We start from the raw sequence: 23,176 nt of genomic DNA on the forward strand, positions 1-23,176 counted from the left end.
CAGGGGGAGCGATATTCAACTCATCACTCACCACAAAGGCCCTTTCACTCTTCCTCACAGGGCAGGAAGATGAGCCACACTTGCCCTTTCAGGGAGCAGAGAGCATGTTCACAACCACAAGGGAAGCAATAGGCTGACACGTCGGGCACTCCTTTCCAAAGACTCCTGTTACTCTTCCACAGCGGGGCAGGCATCAAGGCATGGGGTCTGACCCAAGTCCTCCAGGGCTCCAGAGGCTGGGGATAGGATGACCAGGAATAAAGGGTCATGCCAGCTGGGCCAAGGGCCAACAGGTGCAACAGTGAGAAGAGCTACTTCTACAGCTAACATTCATACAGTGATTCTGTGTTTATTAAGTGCTTGCCATTTATTTATTTTTTTAATGTGTTTTATTGACTTCAGAGAGAGGAAGGGAGAGATAAAAACATCGATGAGAGAGAAACATAGATCAATTCGATCAGCAGCCTCCTACAAGCCCCCTACTGGGGATTTAGCCTACAACCTGGGCACGTGTCCTGACTGGGAATTGAATCGGCAACCTCCTGGTACATGGGACAATGCTCAACCAACGGAGCCACAGTCGCCAGGCACTACTTATTTCTAAGTACTACATTTTGGTTTCCCAGATCAGATTGAGTGTGATTCTATATTAGAGGGAGACAATCAAAGGCCAGTCCAGCCAGTCTCCTGGCTTAGCCACCCCCTGAGTGAGCAGGACAGTAGTCTTCACAAATGCCTTATTGCAAAATTAGAAATATCCTCTAAACATTACCAAGAGTCCTTTGATAACACATTGCAAAGATTAAAATCTGAGAAGCATAGCAAGTCAGAAATGAAAGGGTCCATTATATACACAAGAAACTGAGGTCCAAGCTAACTCACATTTTAAAGATTAGACCCAGGTGTTCCGAGTCCCCACCCAGCATTCTTTCCTACCATTCAGGGCCTAATTCCCCTTTTGAACCTGTTTACACTTTTACCCTATGTAACCTTACAGGCTAACAAGTTCCAGATGTTTATAACCGCCATCATGTACTCTAACTCTTTCTTATTCCTCTTTATTTATAAGTCATGCTCACATGACTTTAGACACAGAGGGAAAAACACCAAAGTAAGAGTCAAGGTGCCAGGGTTCAAAAGTCCCTACTCATTGAGTGAATTTGGAATAAGTTAGGTTCTACATTTGCAAAATGAGGACGCTGGGCTCCATGATTTATTACCTCCTAATTGCAATGACATGTATTCTCAGCTCTCCTGTGCCACCTCCACCACTACCTCCCAACCCAGCAAAGGTAATAAGCAGTAGGAAGACAAAGTGCTTCCTAGGAGATGACCGCAGGCAAGGAGCGGAAGCAAGGCCCTGTGCACGATCCCTGCCCTTTGATTGCTCTTGAGGTTCTGGAACCGTATCTGTCACAGATTATGAAACTGTTTCTAAGTGGCTCAGCTTGAGTGTGATTTCCTATTTGATGCTGAGGAAGAACATGTGGGTTTCCACTGCAAATTGGTATCTTTTACATGAATTTACTAATGCATCTCAGGTGAGTTGCCTCTCTGCATCAGTCAGCTTAGACTCGCAGTGGTTCTCAACCTTGGCTGCACATTAGAATCACCTGGGAATCATTTTGAAATCCTGATTTCTGGGCCTCATCCTCCGGAAATTCTGTTTCTTTGTTATGGGGTGAGGCCACAACATTAGTAACAAAGAAACAGAATTTCCGAAGGATGAGGCCCAGAAATCAGGTTTAAAAAAGATTCCCAGGTGATCCTAATGTGCAGCCAAGGTTGAGAACCACTGGCTTAGAGAGAAAGGGCTTGATTACAACTCAAAGATTCCTTTCAGGTCTGACATGCTTCATTATAAAACTTCAGTTTTCCGTGCCCCAATCTTGCAAACAGTAAGTGGCTAATTAAAATGCTTCCTCTAATCATGGGGAGATAAAGAGAACATTTTATGGTACCTCAAATTCCTAATAACAATGTTAATCATAGCACCAATCATCCTCATTTCTTTTGCACTTTATAGTTTCATTTAATCTGCAACTCTGTGGAGAAGACATACCCATTTTAAAGATGGTAATATTGAGGCTCTGAGAGCTACTGATTTATCTGCAGGATTAAAAGGAGAGCTCAGATATTCTGACTCTCAAGTTCCAAGACCCACGGCTGACTACATTGAGAAAATTTTATTATTTCTATTGTTATGAAAAACAGTTTCCACTGTACTATAGCAATTGTATATTTTCAAGGATTGGACCAGGCTGAAGCCATTTAGCAGACACATGACTCCAGGACCACATGGCTTCTGGGCCAGCCCTGACAGATCTTGGAGTTAATGAGCAACAAATTATGTATTTTCTCTCTCCCCTTGTACAGAAGGGTCGGGGAGTCGACAACACAGCCATAAATCATCATTATGAACCAGCCGGACTTGGCTTCTTGTAATCCTAACCCTTAAAAGACCATTTAATGAAATTCGGGCTGTGAATGACGGCCCGCATACCTCACCTCTGCACAAGAGGCGAAGGCTTAAATTGTTCCCTGACACGTTACACACCTAACTCCGGAGTCCCAGATTTACTGCTTTCGGACTTTATTCATTACTCACAATGTTTTTATTCCTGGTTAATAAAATAAGCTCTTCTCTTCCCCTCCCTCTCCCCCTACAAAGGCTGTGTCCCCACCCCCAGACTCAGCCCCCTGGAGCCCTCAATTTTGCTTCAGTCAGCAAGGTTGTGATATGTAAATTTCACTGCTGAGACAAATGCCTTCAATGTTGATCCCTTTCTGAAGCAGCAAGCAACAGATTCTGGGGGGATGGCCGGCTGCCAGGCGAGCAGAGAACTCTCCCCTACCTGCCTCTTAAAGCACTTGGCACAGAATCTGGAAACTAATAAACTGGAAAGCACTGCAATTAAGCTACGAGGGGACAGAAAGGGATCAGTCCTTGCCTGAGAACGGCTGCAGTTTAGGGGGAGGTTGTCTCCAACTCTACGAGGGCCACTCTTCCTGTCTTTCCTGGTGAAAAAGAGCTCAACTGCCCACCTATTCACAAATATTGAACTGTTCTGGGGAGGAAATTTGGAGAAACATTGGGATAGACTTTCTGGATAGGAGAGAGGCTAGGATGGTGAGATAGCACTGACTCTGGAGCCAGCAGAGCCTTGGTCTGAATCTCATCTCTTAACCTTAGGCAAGTGACCTCATCGCTCAGGGTTTGATAGCATCTACCTGGCAGGATGGCGATGGGGACTCAAGTAGGCGGTATGTCAAATGGCCAGCATGTAGCTGAGGGGCCCTCTGAAAGTTAATTTTCTTCTCCCATTGGAGAAGGGGAAACAGAAAACTAACAAATACTCACAGAGAATATCTTTCCCAGATACTTCCAAGGGCTCCTTCCATTGGAGAAAGGGAAACAGAAAACTAACAAATACAGAGAATATCTTTCCCAGATACTTCCAAGGGCTCCTTGGAAGAGAACATTCCAGGAAGTAGTTTAGAAGTCCCACCCCTCCAGACACATGTGTATAGATGACGTGGGTTTTGACCATTTTATCTAAGATGACTTTTTCAAGGGAACAAACTGGAAGGCAAGTCTAAACCCAAAGCGGAAAGAGCATACAGCATCGTCTGTTTTTTTGTGTGTGTTTTTTTTAACATTCCACTCTATTTTAAATTACATCAAGAAAAGATATTTGCAGTGTCTCAAGGATCCCTCTTTTTAGAGATGCAGAACTCATCTCCTTTCCCTATTGAGTTCGAAGGACCAACTTCCCTATGTTATGATCTGCTTGAATAATATTTGCATAGCACTTTACAGCTTACAAAACATTTTCCCCATCTACTGTGTTATTTACTTCTCACAACAGCCTGTGAATTACTAAGTTATTGCTGACACTTGATAAGTGAGTATGGTGAAGGGCTGAGGGGCCAATAAGTCAGGCCAGTGAATCATTCTGGGTCAGAAATAAGGAGGTCTGGACCTCCTTGTTCTAGTTTCTATGCTCTGTCTGCTGGCATCAAGCTGGCTTTCTCGTAGAAGTCCTAGCAGGCAGCAGCATCTATGTCTCCGGTGAGACGGACATTGCACCTGGTGAGGACACGTAATCGTCAGCCACTTGAACATCCAAGCCCCAGATCACCACAGAGCACCGGGTTGTTCTTTCACCTCTCGGCTGTGTGCATCAATGGACCTCTTTCAGTTCAGAAGAGATTCATTCAACAAGTATTTGATGACGGAGAATAATAAAGGGAGAATCATTTTTCTCAGTCCCAAGGGAAAGGAAACATAATGTAATCAAGTTCTGCTTCTAAGGATGGAGAGACAAGTGTAGCTGTATTTTCTCTGAAGCTGAATGCTCAATCCACGGTAAGGAATCGCGGTATCTTTGTGACTACAAACACTTGATGAAAATTTCCATTTTTTATTTGCATAGCAAATCAACCTCTTTGGCAGGAGATCACTACTTCACAGACTCTGAAAGACGATGAGGACATAGATCTATCCAAGGCCACCAATGGGCTCTATGGGTAAGTTAAAACTCCAATATCTAGAACACGGACAGCAAAGAGGCCAGATAGAGGCCACAGAAGCTACTCATAGTTGAAATCAGCAGCGGCTGCCCTATACTCACTAGTCATATGAAGAAGGCAGTCTGAAGCATGAAGCCTCATTCTTTTCCCAAAAGTCAAAGACTTGACAAAGCCATGGGTCTCCTAGATGCCTAGTTCTGACGGTCCATGCAAGTCTCCTGGCTGCTCTTTCCCAGCATTGCCTACTGCCCATCTCTTACTCCTTTGTGACATTGACTTCTCTAAGCTTCCTTGAGATAGCACCACTGTTCTTTACTTCCTATTTCTCAAACACGTCTTCCTTTTTTCAGTGGCTCCACTTCTGGGTTCTCCCAGATAAATGTGGATCTTCCCTAAGGTTGTCTTCTTGCCTGTCTGCTGTGATCTCGGCTGTTTCAATTATACTTTTGTGAAGAAGACCTCCATTAGGGTCTCTTTCTCTTTCTCTCTCTCTCTGTCTCTAGTTTCAGATTACACCTTACCCCTATCTGCCCTATTCCAATTGTCAGTAAATCTCCCAACTGGCTATCAAATCAATGTCATTAGCACTTCATCCTAATTATTCCACTCATTCCCACTTCTGCCCCAAACTTCACTTTCCTCCATTTCTGCTCATGGTGCCATAAAACATACAACTTCAAAGACATGAAGCCCTAGACTCCTCCATCTCCCTTATCCCACTGTCATCCAATTCTGCTCAGCCTGCTTTTGCAAGGCGACTCACACACCATGTTTTTCTCTCTCTTCTTCCTTGCATTGTCTGTGGTTCAGGTCTCACGTGTATCTGGGTTGGAAAATTGACCAAACTAGCTTAAAATACTTTTCATCCATCTCTAGCCAATTAATTGCAGGAAAAACTCCTCAGCATTCAAGGAATTTCACAATCTTGCTGTCATCTTTTCCTATCTTATCTTTGCCTACTCCCTTATAGGTTATTTCTCCAGCCAAGCAGGTCTATTGTTTAGTCTCTACCATCCTTGACGCAATCCTCTGCCTGGAATGTCAGGATCTCTGATGAAAGTTCCGACCATCTTTCAAAGTAGAGCTCAAGTGCCAATTGGTATACAAGGTTATAGTTCTGGCTCTTTTACATAAGGGTCTTGCACAACTGAGCTGAGAAGTCTCAGTTTCCTTATGTGTAAAAACAGGCATGTTGCGGTACCAACAGCTCAAGGGCTGTTGTGATAATTAAATGGGTGAAGTACTCAATGAATCATGATGCTGATGAAGTCCTCGCCAACGAAAATAACCTCCAGCGATCTTCCTCCGAACTCTTGTAGCGCTGTATTTATCTCTCAGACCATTTATAGCATTTGGCCTATTTTGTCCTTGAAGCTCTCACTCCTCTGAGGCCCAGCACCCTGCACTGTCCTGAGTCTCTTCTTATTATCTGAACAATTCTTTATCTCCTTGGGAGTCTAACAGTATAGTCAGTCTTGTACTTGCCCTGCTTCTCTTTTAGACCATAAGCTCGAAGGACAGTATTGTCTTACACATCAGCTTCTAGCGAAGCTGCCTATCACATGCCTGCTTGTTCCAGGGGAGGTCTCGCCAAGTATGTACCTATCATCTCATGCACAAACCACTTCCTACAAATCACTATCGCACACTGTCAATCTTAGACAGCCACCTGCCCGGTGGCCTCGATGTTTTGTCTTCCTCCATACACTGGGCTCTCTAGGATCTAAAAGCTTTGGCAGCTCACTAAATAAAGAGCACTCTGCATAGCACCCAGCACTGACAGGGCCTTCCATAAACATCAGTGCAAGTGCTGGGCTTTGGAGTCAGACAGATCTGGGTTTTAATTCCCCCACTCAACTAAGCAGAGAAACCTTACACTGGTCACGTCACCCTTGTAAGCGTCAGCACACTCCCTTCCTCATTGTAAGTGGGGTAAATAATACCTATCTCAGGCAGCTGTTGAAGAGGATTTAAGATAAGGCATCTTAGTTTCTGGCCCATTATAGAGCTGGCCAATATTATCCAACTCTCTACCCCACCCCCTAACACACCCTGACTCACAGGAACAGACTTTTCAGCCGCTTAAGCATTATCACTTAAAATGAAGAAAATTGTCACCTTCATAGTAGATACCTTTTCAAATAGTCTTTAACCCCTCAGACCTCTGCATAACCAAGGAGGAACTAACTGCACAGCTCTCCCTTCTTCCAAGGCAGGAGTGGGGCGGTGGGGAAAGGGAACAAATTACAGTAAATCCTAATCTCCATGCCTGTGTTTTGTTAAATCGCAAATAGATGCCCCCACCCACCACCCCTCCAGGGATAAGAAGGCCTCAGAAGAACGCCAGAGCCATCTGATCAGGGGATGACACAGTTGAAGGATTAATGTGGCCGCTCTCTGTTGGTGGTCTTGGTAATTGCACAGATGCAGTGGATTGTAAACTGGGGGACGGGGTCTCCCACTAAGGCAGCGCCGGGCCAGCACGGCTTCACTTTTTTTTTCAGAGTTGAAAACACGACTAACCTTTAATGAGGAGGCAATCCTGGGGAACCTTGTTTTCTTGGCAGCGCTTTCTCAGATAAAGGGAGATGGGGGTGGGGAGGAAGTAATGAAGTCCAGATGTAGGCACACTGCAGCCTGATCCTGAACAAACAAGTCTTGGAGGAATTAAGCTCTTCTTCATGTCTCTCCAGCAAGAAATGTTCATGTGGCACAGAGCATGTTCCGTGTGCACCGTGGGCCATACAGGGAAGCAAACAGGCCACTTCTCCCTGCTCCAGACATCTTCTGACATCTTTTGACCCAATAGTTTTTGATTTTCTGCCCCAAATGCGTGGCTTCCTGTGATTTTTACGAACATATACTGACCAGCAGAGTCTGTGCCTTGTGCTAGCAATACACAATCAAACCAGACTGGTCCATATCCTGATGCAGATACCAGGGCACGCAGGAACCAGACAAGTCAATAGACGTGACACTTCAACACCGTAACCGTAAAGATAGAGGTGGGCCCAGGGGCCTGGGGGACCTTTTGAAGGTGGGAGAAGACAGCCAAGGAATGGTTGCTGAAGAAGGAAATGTCTGCATCGTGTTTGTTAGTACCGACCGTGTGCAAGAGGAAAAGGCCTGGTCTCTGCCTCCCAGCAACCTATTATCTAGCTGGGGAGACAAGACACGGACACACATCACATTACAAGGCAATGTGTACTGAAGAGGCTATTTGTCTGCCTGAGGTGGGGCAGCTTGTAGCAGTTTAATGATGAGAGAAAACACCCAGCTGGTTGGGATAAGGTTCATCACTATGTCCCCAGCACCTGCTATACCATGGGTGTTTGATAAGTAAGGTGGGCAGGCTTTAGGAGGCAGCCACGGTGTCGTTATTTCTACCAAAAGCCTTGGTCTTAGCATCAGAGAACTCCTGTTCTGACGCTGCCACTAACCAGTTATGGGAAAGCCATTTCCTATCCTTGGGCCTCAGTTGCCTAAGCCATAAGAATCAACCTCCCAAGAGGACTGCCAGGTACGCACGCGAGAATGTGCACATAAAGGCCACTTTGTACACTATCCAACACTACAGACATGAAAAGAATGATTCTCACTGAGGACACACATAATGTCACTTGATTTGACCCCCAAAACAAGCCATGGAGTTGGTGAATTTCTGTCAACAACTTACAGAAAAGGAAGGCATAGCTCTTTTCCAAGGGAGTCAATGGCTTTGCCTGAGGTTGAAGGATAAGTCACAGAGTAAGTAAGCACAGAGGTTGGGACATGGACCTAAGTGAGTGATGACCAAGTCTGAGCTTTCTCTCCAGTTAGGAAGATTATCACAGAGGATTAGATTCACTGGATGTAAGAGGAAAGTAGCCGTTTTATGGCTGGGGAGACAAGGGTGCATCAACTCCTAGATATTAAGGATCTATCTAAACCCCTTGCAGGGCTTGACCAAGGCAATCCCTGATCCCATGTTTATTTTAAAAAAATACTGAGCATTTTTTTCCATATTAAAATCTTTGCCCACAATACTTTTCACAGCACAGCACCAGGCAACATGACAGGAGGCTGATAGGAGATGATGTTTTACTCTTTGCTCCTAATCTCACTGCTGCTAGAGCCATTATGCCTTTATATGGCAGGGATAGAATCCACTGCTTTGTGGATTTGGAAGGAATTCCCATCATGCTAATTCCAGAACCTGAGGTACATCTGAAAAAGAGGTCAATGTGACTCGATTTTTCCCTCTCTCCTGCCACAGAAGGGTGTCTGCTTTCTCCATAACTTCTGCCGATCTCCACCACCGCCGTTCCGTTGGTTAAGGGGACATTCAAACTGAAGCAAGGGCACCCCATCGGCCAAGGCTTCCCTTGTTATTTGACACAAACCTGACATTTGGCAGAGCAGGAGGATTAGGTTTCCAGCTCTGAGTGCCCAGCTGCCACCCCTGACTGTCACCCGTGCCCTCTGACCAGAAGCAGATTCTGGATGGAGCCAGCCGGCCTCCAGGACTGGCCATAAAGGGAAAGTGGGAAACAGGTTATTGTTGTTGTTTAATGTAAGCTGCATAGCTTTTCCAGAAATGAGTCTATTAAAGTGAATGATTCGCTTTTCTTTATTTGTATTTATTTTTTCCCCATCACCATTTATCCCCCATACCCTCTTCTACCTCCACCCACTCCCCTCTCCACCCCAAACACCACACTGTGGTCGGCGTTGATTCACTTTTCCTCTGAGGCCTTTGCTTTGACTTTTTTCCATGCGGACTCTGGCACTTAATGGCAGGTAAACAGGCAAGCAGCCCCACTTAGGAGCCCACATCTCACACCACCCCTCTCCCCCCACCCCCAGCTGACATGCAAGGGCAGCTGGGTCAGGAGGGAAAGGTCCTTTTGCAAAGAGCAGAGGAGCAACAGTCATGAGACCTGGGTTCTAGTTCATTAACTACAAGGAAAGAGCAGGAAATCAGAGTCCAAAGGCTGGTATTTCTTTCCTGAATCTATTTCCACCAGATATAGGGTCTTGGCTAAGTCACTTCACCACTCTTTGAATCTGTTTACTCATTCATAATAAAAATAATTGACATTTATTGAATATATGGTAGGTGCCGGGCACTGAATTACTTTATATACATTAGCTCCTTTAATTTTGAAAACCTGAATAAGTAGGCGTATAATTTCCATTTAAGAGATGAGCCTGCTGAGACTCAATGAGGCTCAACTTGCTGCTGTTCCACAGCAGGGGAGCTCAGATGTGCACCAGAGCTTATGCCTTTAACCACATCCTAAACCAAGAACCATAAGAATACCTAGCTCTCGGGGACTCTGTGAGGAGGAGGAAATGCTTGAACATGGGCCACAGGTTTTCATGGCAGACAGCAGGACCTGACGAAAGATCATTTTTGCAGTATTTGCTTGCTTGCCTGGTCTTTCTCAGAACCACAGGAAAGCACTATCCAAACCTATGTTGCTCATGTTGCATGGGATGGGGCGGCAATGATATTGCTTATCCTACAACCAAGACCACAGCACATGACTATTTCAAGGAAACCAGGGCGGCCAGGGAGCATTTATAATTTAAACATTGACATGACATGAAGAGACAGGCCAGTCACAATGAAGCTCTTAAAAGCGGAGTGTTCATGGAAATGCTAGCATCTGTAAGGTGGAAGGGACAGTCTTGGCAAACAGCAGGAAAGAGCTGCTGCCCAGGAGATTTGCTGGAGGAAGCATGGATCTTGCAGAAGCTGCTTTAGCTCCCTGTGTTCACCTGGCCTGCTGCTACAAGGTGCATGCCCACGAATGACAGCATTTGATTCTTAGGGAAATCCCCACGAGGGAATTCAAACACCACTCTCATTTTACAGATGAAGAAAAAGGGGGCTAGGGAAACCAGAGATTCGCCTCATTCACATAGTCAGTGGGTGCCGGGGCCTCTGAAGATCTCTTTCCACTGTGCTGTGTCCGGGAGCATCTCACTAGGCCACCCCGTCATAATCACATGGAAGGAGAGCCAAGAGCACCGGAGGACAGCCCTGACCCTGCGCTATTCTTATCATAACCGCTCCCTGGTTACAGTCGGCCTCCTAAAAGCATTCAATTAACTGATCCTCTAAGAGTCAAAAACACCTGTTCAAGCCTTGATACAATTATTTGCCGCCTGTGACAAACATCTTTTCCAGGAAAAGCCATTCTTCCTTGAGAACTCAACCCCACAGTCAATTATGAACAAATAGTAAAATCAGATTTTAAATTCTTCGTTTTCTGAACACAAAGATCCTTAAGTCCACCTTTTAAGAAACTACTGCAGTTGCCAAATGGACTGTTTTTCTTTTAAAGGTTGGAAAGAATTCTACTAGCCTCCCTTCCCCCTCCCCAATTTCAAACTGTTGATTGTGTGCCTGGTTTACGATGTTATTAAAAAACAAAGAGGGGTCTCAAAGTTTACAACCAACCCCCAGAGTAGGGAAGTCAAAAGAAAAACTTTATGAAATGTGGTTCATGTACCATCAGCAGCTTACATTGGATCCAAAGTAGGCAAGATTAGCCAACTGCCTATCCCCTTGAGCAGTTCATCTGGAATAGACAACCTCCATTCCGAAATCAAGTCTGCAAGATGGAAAGAGGGCTTTGAAATAAGCCAGGGATAGGTATAAACCCCAACTTGTATGAGCTGTAGACTTTGAGCTCATCATTAGACTTTCTGATTTTCCATTTGTATAATGGGGATAATAGCACTTATTCCACATGGAGTATTCTTAATACTAACTTCCTTTTTCTTGGTTTGCTCAAACAGGCCAAAGATAAGCTTCCAGGCTATGGCTTAGGCACAGATGACTCAAGGATCTGTGAGAAAGAATTTATGATCTTGGCGGACATGATGTTTATTTATGGGTTTCATCCACATGGCTAAGGTTCAGGAGCAAAGAACAAACTTAGAGGAATACTGGAGATGTGGAATGGACAGCTGTGAAAAATGTATGACTCACAAATTATAAGACTGGGTCACCATCAATTACTCTTTCCCTCCCCTGCCCCAACTGGAGAGATCTAAAACTCGGTGGTCACCTTCCAAGTAGAGCCCAAATAGGCCATACCCCAAATTCCATGAAGCTACCATTGCTCAAGATAATTGTTAAATCTTGTTCGAGTCTGATGGCACATCTCTGCATCCTCAATGAGAACTTTGTCCTCCACGGGACAATCCAGATGTAAGTCTGGACTTTACACCTGCCTATGAGTAACCTGCTCAGCAGTTAAGAGTTTGCAAAGTGTTTCAATATTCATGGTCTCTTTTACCCCTCCATGTTATGCTATGAAGCAAGATGCTCATCCTTGGTTTTAAAGGTGTAGCTCGTGGGTAGAGGGCCAGGTCTAGAACTGAGGTCTCTAGATTCCAAGTCTCATCTTATTTTCACCCTGATACCACAGCCACTGGATGAGAGAACTGAACAATATGTCAGAGAATGCCAGCGGCATTGTCACTGTGATGATACGGAAGGAACCCAGAAAATGCCTGTGTTATCCGACAAGGCATTTCCCCCTCCTCTGAGAATCAGAGCTCAGACTCTGGGGTAAAGGACAATTAGGTTAAAATGCCAACCCTACCACTTATTAACCAAGTGATCTTGGGCAAATTACTTTTACTCTGTGGAACCTCAGTTTCTTAATATGTAGGAGAAAGATAAGAACAATATCTAGACTTCATTGGATTGTTGTGAGGATGCTGCATGCAAAGTATTTTAGCAGGGTGTTTAGCATACTTTTACAATACTTTTAGTATACAGTAAGTCCTCACCATAGGCTCTGTGATTTTGAGCAAAATGACATATAACAAATTTTACCACAGGCTCATTGATGTAAATAAGAATTAATTCCTATGGCATCTCACCAATGCTATAATGAAAAGACACTGAATGAAATTGTTATTGGAAGAGCTGCTGCATATGTATGTGTGTATGTATTTAGTATTTTAAAATACCTTTAATAATGGTATTAACTGCATTAAAGAAACAGTGTTAATCAAGTGAAATTCTGATTGATCTGCCAAGTCTCTGCTGACGCAGATATTCTACAGGGAAGTAAAGACGGTGAGCACAGCACTCTGGGCACTTACCGCGAGGATGGCGATGACGATCCCCACGGCGCAGAGCACAGCATCGTTTATTGTCTCACCAGTTTTCAGGGGATACTTGATGCTGTCATCGTTGCAGTAGAACCCTCGGTGGTAAGGCTTGATGGTGCTGGTCTCAATGATCAGGAAGGGCAGGCCCGCTGGTCAGGATGGAACCATCGCACATACCAGAAAAAAAAAAAAAAAACAAAACGAGGGGAAAACATCAGTGCAATGTGGTCAAAAATGACTACAGCAGCCCTAGCTGGTTTGGCCCAATGGATAGAGTATCGCCCTGCAGAATGAAGGGTTCCGTGTTCTATTCCAGTCAAGGCTATATGCCGGGTTGCAGACTTAATCCCCAGTAGGGGGCGTGCAGGAGGCAGCCGATTAATGATTCTCATCATTGATGTTTCTCTCTTTCTCTCCCTCTCTTCCTCTTTGAAATCAATACAAATATAAAAAAAAAAAAGAATGACTACATCAAAGACCACCCCAAATGACAACACTGACAGTGATATTAACTCCTTGGAACTTCCACGCCACATATCCCCTCTCCTCCTTTCCTTACCCCTCGTGTCTAAGGGCACAGGGGAAGGCAGTGGGAGAGCCAGAGCAGCGTGTCCCCACTGCTCTACAGCATCCTGCTAACAGTTAACCCCAAATTTGTAATAATGACTAACACAGCCCCACATCTAATGATGTGTCATTATGCCTTCAAGTACATTCTTCTCTCATCTTAACCATTTCCCCTTTGAGAAGTGCATCCTAAGGTTGTGGAGCATGGAGTAGTGAAGGCCTGAGGTCAGATACCTTGAATTTGAATCCCAGATCCACCACTTCCCAGTAGTAGGACTTCTGGTTCTCACGCTACCTTCCTGGGCCTCAGTTTGCCCATATGTCAAAGGCCTGGGGTGATGACTAAGGGAGAGAAAAGCACAGGGAATTGCTAGCACAGTGCCTGGCACACAGTAGCTGTTCAATGAATACCATTTTCTGTCTTTTTCTTTCAAAGAGTCATTGAGAAGCTGGAGCAGAGCTGAGCTGGCCCCACTGCCTGCGGACCTGGAGCAGCGCCCAAGGGCACCTGAGAGCGCCAAGCTGCTAGTGCAGCTGCTGCGGGTTTAATCAGTGGCCAGCTCAGATGCCATTCTCTTAAAGGTCATGGCAAATGGATGCCATCACTTGCCAGGAAAAAAGTTCCCAATAGCCCTAAAGTAAAGGGTGAAAGGTCACAATATTTCTTGCCTCAACACAGCAACTGCCTCTAAATCAGTCTCCTGGCCTTCACTGCCTCTTACACACAGCCACCAGTTTACTTCCTGACCATGACATTGCCTTGCTAAAGCCTCTTCAGAGCTTCCTCATTGCACAGTTCCTCATTGCACAGGGCCTGCAGTTACCCATGACCTGAGCCTCCCTCTCCAGACTCAGGGTCTCCAGCCCCACTCCCATCCTACAAGGAAACTATACTCAGAGACTCTTATCCTGGTGCAGGCTCTTTTCTGAGACCCAAAGACCTATTTCTCCCCTAGCACCCAAGTTCAACACCAAGCACCAATGCCACCCCACAATGTAAAAGGTAAGTCACTGAATGTCAGGACTAGGGAAGATCACAAAAAACAGCGGGTTAATGGCCACAGACACCGCTGATGTGCACCTACAATGTGTAAGGTACTTAACATCCATTTTTGCATCGAATCTTTCAACAACCCTGAGAGGTCATTTTAAAGCATCATTTAAGCATGACTATCGCTCATTTTCAAGTGGGAAAGAAGAGATTCAGAGAGACTATTTAGCTCACTCAGCATCTCTTAGCCCATCCCCAAATGCCTAAATTCAAAATTTTACTTTGCAAATTGGATTTATCCCAATGTGAATTTCATTAGCTAAAAAAAAAATCCCAAGATAAGCTGTTGTTGAAAAGATAAAATTCCATTTTAATGTTTTTCAAAAAGAATAAAATTCATGTCATGCTGCTCAAGGGCCTAGACCAGGGGTGGGCAAACTTTTTGACTCGAGGGCCACAATGGGTTCTTAAACTGGACCGGAGGGCCAGAACAAAAGCATGGATGGAGTGTTTGTGTGAACTAATATAAATTCAAAGTAAACATCATTACATAAAAGGGTACGGTCTCTTTTTTTTTTAGTTTTATTCATTTCAAACGGGCTGGATCCGGCCCGCGGGCCGTAGTTTGCCCACGGCTGGCCTAGACCATCTCTTCAAAAAAAAAAGAATGTACCATGAACTCCACAATTTTTCAATTACTTCAGTCCAGACCGGCAGCGATAAAAATGCTCACTTTCTAAAAAGTGTATTTATGTATCACTGTGCATACACGCATGGATTTATTTGGTTTTATTCTTTGGATTTATTTGAATTCTACGGCTATTTATTTTGTGACCCCTAACTGCTTCCTGCTAGAACAACAATTTACTTTATCAAATTCATACTAGAGCTTTGAAAAGAAAGAACAGCAACACACCACAGCATTGTGCCTGACCTTCTCAAAGTCAACACAGAGGGGCCCTGAAGGCAATAACCATCAGCCCTTGAAACTCAGTCTGGGCAAAGGAGTAAAGGGGGCAAGGGAGGCGGCAGATAAACATGCTGGCTTAGAAATGGCAACAGCAATTAGCTGATCTTTTGGGGTTGGGGGGCTGGGAGGGAAAGCTATCACATGGGCTTGAGCCATCTTCATTCCACTGCCTAAACATTTTGAAATGTGACCAACTTGGCTATGAAAAGTCGCTGAGAAGCCAGCGGTATGATATTAATAGTCCACTTTTAAGTCCCACCCATCGTGATAAAATCATCCAGCGTGGTGTCTGTGCACAGCCGCAGCCGCTGTGGTGCCTGGGAGCCCAAACGTTGCTAATAAACTCAGGTAGGGAACAGACCCTGAGTTCCCTAAGTGTGTGCTTCCCCCTCAGGCCCCCAACTTCTATTTTTAATGGCGTTCACATGATAGGCCTGTAAAACATATGTTTCTAAGGACAATAAAACACATATAAAAGGGCTGTGGAGTGAGACAGAATGGGGTTAATGATCTCAACTCTGCTGCCTTCTACTTGAACAAGCTATTTCACATCTCCAAAAGCCCTGCTCATCTGTTCAATGGGAGAATGAAATCTAGCTTTGGGATAGCTGGGATGATGGTAATGTAGTCATTCATTCATTCATTTATACAAATATTTATTGAGTCTTTACTATGTATACTAACTACAAGAAATACAAAGATGACACAAGCCCTGCCCTCAGGGAGCTTACGATCCAAAAGGGGAAGGCACATCTGCCCAATTAAAATCAGAATGGGATGTTGCTTCAGTTGGAAGGCGCCAGGCCACAGCATTGGTAATGTGAGCACAGTCTGGCACATGCTATGGACCCTCAGTAAATGTTAAAAGGAAGAAGGGGAAACGTCCCACAGAGAAGGTTAGGAAAGAAAATGTCTGGTCAGTGCCTTTGCCCTCCTAACCTGGGAGCAATCCAAACCCTTTCTTCCTCCCTTGTTCAAGGCTTGGGAGGGTTTCCGGTTCTGATTATGTAGAGGATGACCACAAACAGACAAGAAGTTGGATCTGAATATGTCCTGTTTGTATTCTTGAAAGGCATTGAAACAGCATTGAGAAAACCCAATGGCTTTTTTTTGTCTCCCCTACCAACTGTGGTCTGAGTGGGGGGTGATGCCAGTCAAATCTTTGTTCCAGGAAGAGAGTACCCTCAGATTTCTTCAGTGGATGGGAAAAGCATAAACACTTTCCCCAATGGGGCGGCTAGTTCTCAAGAGATATAGCACCCTGCCTTCCCTCTCCAGGACATAGAGAAAAGTCTAGTTCTTTTTCCCCCAAAGCAGGGTCTCCATTTCCAACTTGGCACCACCTTTTCTACCAGCCACTATAGTGCCTGATCATTTCATTTCAAGAAAATTCCCATTACTAGCCACTAGGAATCTAAAGATGAATACATCACAGGACTTGTCCTCAAGAGGTTCATGGTATTGTAAGAAAGACACAAAAACAAGTGCACTAAAAAATTCCTAATGTGTGACTGACATGTAGACTACAGTGAGGACACAAAAGACTACTCTGCTACGGATACTAAAGATGGCCCATGGCTGACGGGAGGCTTGAGTTGACCTTATATGAGCAAGAGATTTCTGGGGTCCAGAGGCTAAGTGCACTCGTGAGAACTCAGTGTAGTTTAGGGATTCCAATAAGGCAATCAAGAAAACCGATGGCCATCATAAAAATACAATTTTAAATTTGGTTACACAGCTGGAAGAGATACATCAGTAAACACTGAAAGGAAGAAAGGGAAAAATAGCATGAAGAACAGTAATAATAGCTAACAGTGAATAAACTACTATTACTGCCCTCACTGTGCTGAGGACCGTCACATAAACACTGAAGTCTGACAAACCTTGCTGCCTATAATGTTCTAGGTACTGATGGGGCTGCTGAGATGAAGGAATTTACATCCCAGCCGTCAGGTAGACCACGAGCTAATGGGAGAAACAGTTATGAAAACGAACACATTAGGGCCCTGGCTGGGTAGTTCAGTTGGTTCGATAGAGTACTGTCCCGATAGGCCAAGGTTGTGGGTTTGATCCCCGGTCAGGGAAGATACAAGAATCAACCAATGAATGCATAAATAAGCGGAACAACAAATCTCTTCCTCTCTCTCTCAAAACAAAAAGACAAACAAACAAAAAACTAATATATTAGTAGTCATCTCCAAATGGTAAATTACGGATACTTCTGCTTTTTATTGTTCCTGTTGGATGTATTTTCTAAATGTTTTTAATAAATGCACATTTGCTTTCAAGTAAAAAAGATATTTCTAAAGAAAAAAAAAACTAACACGTTAAGTCACCTTAAGGTTCAAAGGGATTAAAGTGACTTAGCAGCCACTGTGCAAGTACATAGTGGGGTTGGACAGGGCTCAAATGATCTGACTCCTAAGTGCTTTCTAAAGCAAGTGAGTCACTTAAAACAGAAGGAAGCACCTATGAGTATTAATAAGTTAAATAAAACTCAGCAAACCTTCTGACCTTTGAAGAAAAATAATGGTTTGTTTGGAACAGTCAAGGCCACAGCACTGGATACTGCCCACTGAACATTCACCATGTACCCCATGTGCTCAAGATCTAATTTAATTGAAACTCTGGAGCCAATATCCCAGAACTTAGATTTATCTATAATGAAAGGTAGATTACCAGCTTTTTGCAAAGCAGAACCAAAATTGTGTACGCACGCACGCACGCGCACACACACACACACCATCTGGTGACTCCAGACCCAGACTCAAGTATTTCTCCTTCTTTTAATCAAGGATCAATTAACTTCCTATACCTCCAGGGACCTCTTGGGATGTGTAAGCTGCAGAGGAGGCGAAATACGAACTCACTGACAAACACTTAATGGGCAGAAAATCAAAGCATGAAGAAAGGCCCCTGTGTTGGGTTCGGGCCTTTGAAACTTCTTGGGCTTTGAAAAACTAACACTCGGGTAGGTTGGGTGGTTGGGAGTGGAGTGTAAAAAAAACAGAGGATAAGTTTTCGTGGCCCACCCATTGATAAAGTCATGTGGGAAGTGTTACCAAAGTGACCCAGCCCGTGAGCCCTGCTCCCCTCAGCCACAGCTTCGAGTTTGCACAAAATTAAACACAGCCTCCTTCCAGTGCTTGTTAGAAAGCCCTGGGTGTGGGTAGGGAAAGAGTGGGGATCGGAGACGGAATGAGAAATCTTTGCACTTTTGCATGACCCAAATCAAAGCATTAGGGAGGGGCTTCCCATGTCTCCTATAGCCCCAGTCCTTCGAGTGCCTTTTCCAGAGTTGTCCAACTTTCCACTTCTCCCGATCTGTATTTACCTTAAAATAAGCAAAGTCCAGGGTCTGTGAGAGTAATAATTAAACTCACATCTGCAGAAAGCCCACACACCTACCCATAAAATAATACCAAATGCAGAATATGTGCATAAGTATCAAACAGAGTTAAGTTGCTCTAATCAGGCAGCTAGTAGGACTCTGACAGGAATTTACCCATCTTACCTACACTATAGAGTTCTGCTCATTTTACAAATAAAAAATTGAGGTTTAGAAAGTTAAATAGCTCATCTGAAGCGCAAAGCTAGCAAATGGTATCAATTTGGACCAGATGTTAGAAATATAGAAGGAAGATGCTGGGCTTCTGATTTTAAGAAGTTTAGACCCTAATTAAGAATTAATGTTTGTATTCTAATCTCCACTATCGCTGAAAAGTTATAGGTCATTATTTTCATTTGTACCCAACAGAAAACTAAGGCCAGAAGTTTTATAACTTGTCCAAGCGTGCCAAGGAAGTCATTGGTCATGGGATTTGAACCCAGGTCCTTCTTTCTTTTGGGTCATGTTTTCTTACTCCATGACCCTCCCCTCCCCTTCTTTATAAATGTATTCCCTGTAAAAATATGACCAACTGATTTTCTTTTTCAATCACTTAAGGCCAGAATGGTCAACCCAACTACTACTTAGAGGTTCAAAATACAAATATTTATGTTGCTTGTAAGTGACAGGGTTTCTATTTAAAGTAATTAATTGCTACTTGTCTTAGAAGTGTGCAAACTTTCTCTGGTTTACAATATTTGTCCAGATTTTCAGACTGGATACAATCCAGATGAGACAAAATTAATGTACTATGAAGGTGTTTCCCACCTTTGAAAGGAGCTGCCATGAAAAACACTTGCTGTTGGCTGGGGTGAGCATGCAATCCTCTGGGTCTAGAGGTTCTCTTTGATACATGCTCAGTTCTTCAGCACTGGAAAGTTCAGGGCCTTTCTTCACAAAAAGATTGGCAGAACCGAAAGTACCTACATCAAGCATGTCAAACTCACAGCCCATAGGCCACATACGGCCCACAACAAATATTTTTGCGGCCCAGCCAATATAACAGTTGTAAGAAACGTTTTAATAAAAATTTTGTAACTTAATTTTTACAATATCCCGTCATACATAATTATTAATAACAAACTACAACGTTTGCTAATGACTGATTACTATAATTGTGTTGCATTCACTTCCCTTACACACCTTACACGCAGGCACACCATTTCTCTCCAGTAATACTAGCAGTGAATGACTTGTTTGGTGTACGCAACAGGAAATATTTCACTTTTGGAGAACAAGAAAAATAGGTTTATTTGCGTTACGCTTATTAATTTGTGCAGTTACTCAGTATCTGGTATGTTCAAGAAAAAATTAAAATGTTCTATTATTTTATGTTAATGATTACTCATTTATTTCAGCCCTTTGTATTCAGCATGTCTCTATCGAAATAAACCTATGTTTCTATGAAAATTGAAACTTTTTTTTTGCGGCCCACGTAAACTTAAACCTTGTTTATTTGGCCCGTGTTAGCCTTTGAGTTTGACATGCTTGTCCTACATGGTAGATGTGAAGAAACTAACAGCAGGTCTAGTCCGGTCCCTAGGTTTCCTGACCTCAGATCCAAGGTGTTTAGACTAAACTGAGTACTGGGAACTGTGTTAGGTGCTGGGGCCATAACTGCACTATTTTTGTCTCTTCCTCTTTCTTTCTTTCTTTCTTTCTTTCTTTCTTTCTTTCTTTCTTTCTTTCTTTCTTTCTCTCTTTCTCTCTCTCTCTCTCTCTCTCTCTCTCTCTCTCTCTCTCTCTCTCTCTTTCTTTCTTTTTTCATCACCCTCTGCACTATTTTTGAGTTCCTCAACTTAGGAAAGTTTCAGGTTCCATGACAAAGAGACACCTGTCTTTAGTTTAATCGTGACTATGAGAAAGAACTTTGGATGGCCTTTCTTATTTGAAAATGCTTAAAGTGAAAACACTTTATTCCTTAAAATAATTAATATCCGTTGCCTTAATATCCCTAGCTCTGGCTGTTTTGGCCTTTTTAGATGTTTTTTTTAAAGGGCTGCCATATCCACCAGGAACTAAAAACAAATTGATCAACAGCCATGGCTCATGCCTTTCCCTGAGACAGATCCAGACATCTTTTGTAGCTATTACATATTTCCCAAATGGAATATTTTATTTCTAGTGCAAATACACTGCTCCCAGAGCCAACAGGACTGTGATTCCTGTTCCCCAGGTAAACCTGGGTCATCTCCCAGACTTCCTTCCTCTCTGTTGATTCTGCTTTTAAATAAGGATGAGAGCAAATTTACATTCATTGAGCACCTATTATGTGCCAGGAGTTTTGGATACATCAGCTGGCTTAACTCTGAAAATAACCCCCAAAATTAACTAGCACACAGCCCAAAACCTGGGGGTCAGAGAGATTATAATTTGCCTCCATGTCCACTCTGCTAAGGGCCATAACCAGGATATGTAATAGCTACTCTGACTCTAAAGTTCACTCAGAGATGTGGCCAATTAGTCTTTTTGCTAAGTACACATGAACTGTGTCCATGCAGATATTAGCAAAGCTACAAAGCTCGGGCCTGCTAGTCACTCCCCAAAAGCAATGTGATCCCAAGGGAAAAGCATGCTCATAAAATCCTATAATTCCAGGGACTTGGGGGGATTGTATAAACAGAAGGGGCTTCAACAGTGGTTAGCAGGACCTGGCAACCTGACTCGGAGAAGAAATGTCATGGCAGGAACTCTGCCATCATTCTCAAAGATCACACGAGGCCGAATGGGAGGTAAAGCTCTATTAAGAGTGGAAAGAAACATTTCTTTTTATTTTTCCAACAGTTAAACATACGTTCGTCAGTATGCATGCCCCCATCCAAGCCATGCTGCCCAGGTGTACACAAAACACCAAGTTCACATGGCGGTAAAATAAACATCATGTGGACTGGCAGGACATCAGACACTGGGGAAGGTCAAAGTTTGAGATAGTCAAAGGCAGAACTGGAGCCAGATGCAATGCCAAAAATGAAGAGTGGACGCTTTATTGGAGGCGCTGTGAGAACATCGGGCTGGTCGGCCCTCCAAGGCCATCGGGCCACTCCAAGTTCTTCAGCAAAGGTCACAAACTGGCAGCCCATGGCCAAATCTGGCCCGCAGAGATGTTCTGATTGGCCCACCCAGGGTTTAAAATTCTTCAAATTAGTTGTTAACGTTTAATAACGGGAGGTCTCACATAACATCCAGCTTCTTCAACCAGCTTTCATGCCATGCACGCGGCAATGCAGGCAGTGGTAATCCTGGCTGCACGCATTCCCCACCCCAGGGTGACATTCCCTACTGTCTCCACGACAGTAAGGCTGCATGTCAGTTGCCATTCTTACTGAGTTTTTTTCCTGTACCTGGTCTACACCAATCATTTATGTTAAACTGCCTGGCCCCTGTAGACATTTGGCTTTTCCATCCATCACTGCTCTAAAAAATATGAAAGTCCTTCCATAAACCCATAAAAATAGAAATAACACCCGGCCCGCGTGGCTCAGTGGTTGAGCGTCATCCTATGAACCAGGAGGTCACAGTTCGATTACTGGTGAGGGCACATGCCCGGGTTTCGGGCTCAATCCCCAGTTGGGGGCATGGAGGAGGCAGCCAATCAATGATTCATCATTGATGTTTTTATCCCGCTCTCCCTCTCCCTTCCTCTCTGAAATCAATAAAAATATATTTAAAATAAAAAAAATAGAAATAACTAACTATTGATTCAACTGTGTTCTCCATGGTACATAATAGCCACATTGGACATGTGTGTATAGATATGTGCATATGTTTATGTATATGTCTTTTTGGGGGTGTGTGTGTTTCTTTTTTGAATTTAAAAAAATATTTTTTTTTATTTTTTAATTATAGTTGACACACAATATTATATTAGTTCTAAGGATACAACATAGTGATTAGACATTTATATAACTTATAAAGTGGCAAGTCTACTACCCATTATGTATATGTCTTCATCTTAACCTAAGACTGAGTCCATCTATGTTTTCCATTATAAATCCAAGGACTGTGGCAAGTCACCACTGCAAAGCAGTTAAGAATATCTGCATTTTAGATATGGGCAAACTGAATTCAGAAGTGAAGTGACTTGCCAAAGGTCTTAGTTAGTAAAAAGGATGAGGGTTAGAAGCCACAGCTTAACTACAAAGCCCATACCTTAGCAAGTTTACCCCATGTGGCTGGCGGTGGGTGGAGTTATCAGAGTTCTACTTTTAAGTAAACAGCTATTTAAAATAAAAACAAAACTGCCTCCTTCTGATAGAAGCTCATGAATTCTAAAGAGTAAAAGCCAAGTGACTAAAGCCCATCAGATATTTATTGGTATTACACTCTAAACGGAGCAGGCAGTAATATGCTGATCAAGTTTTGGAACTACAAGAGATCTTAGATGCCATTTACCTCCATATAATAGGTGGGAAGACTGAGACCCACCACACTCTGGCATCCTAATTATTCCCTCCCTGTACATCTCCTTCACTAGCTGAGAGTCTTTTCAGAAAAGTGTCCATATATTTTATTTGTCTGTACCCCCAGCACAGAGAATAATTCCTGGCACTTGGTGGGAGCTCAGCAAAGGTGTTTTGAATAAAGGTAGAGGAAACAAACTAAAATGTAG

General features: G+C 43.6%; 1 protein-coding gene across 1 annotated transcript in view; it reads right to left on the bottom strand.

The window, feature by feature from the left end:
* Nucleotides 1-23,176, bottom strand: part of PLPP3 (phospholipid phosphatase 3) — a gene marked incomplete at its 5' end in the record, with an annotated part of 60,777 nt that overhangs the window by 24,296 nt on the left and 13,305 nt on the right. Inside the window, one exon of the mRNA XM_005878693.2 lies at nt 12,643-12,800. Within this exon, the coding sequence (XP_005878755.2) occupies nt 12,643-12,800 (158 nt within the window). The remainder of the gene's footprint in view (nt 1-12,642; nt 12,801-23,176) is intronic.

Source organism: Myotis brandtii, unplaced genomic scaffold, assembly GCF_000412655.1.
Source record: "Myotis brandtii unplaced genomic scaffold, ASM41265v1 scaffold57, whole genome shotgun sequence".
Classification (NCBI taxonomy): Eukaryota; Metazoa; Chordata; class Mammalia; order Chiroptera; family Vespertilionidae; genus Myotis; species Myotis brandtii.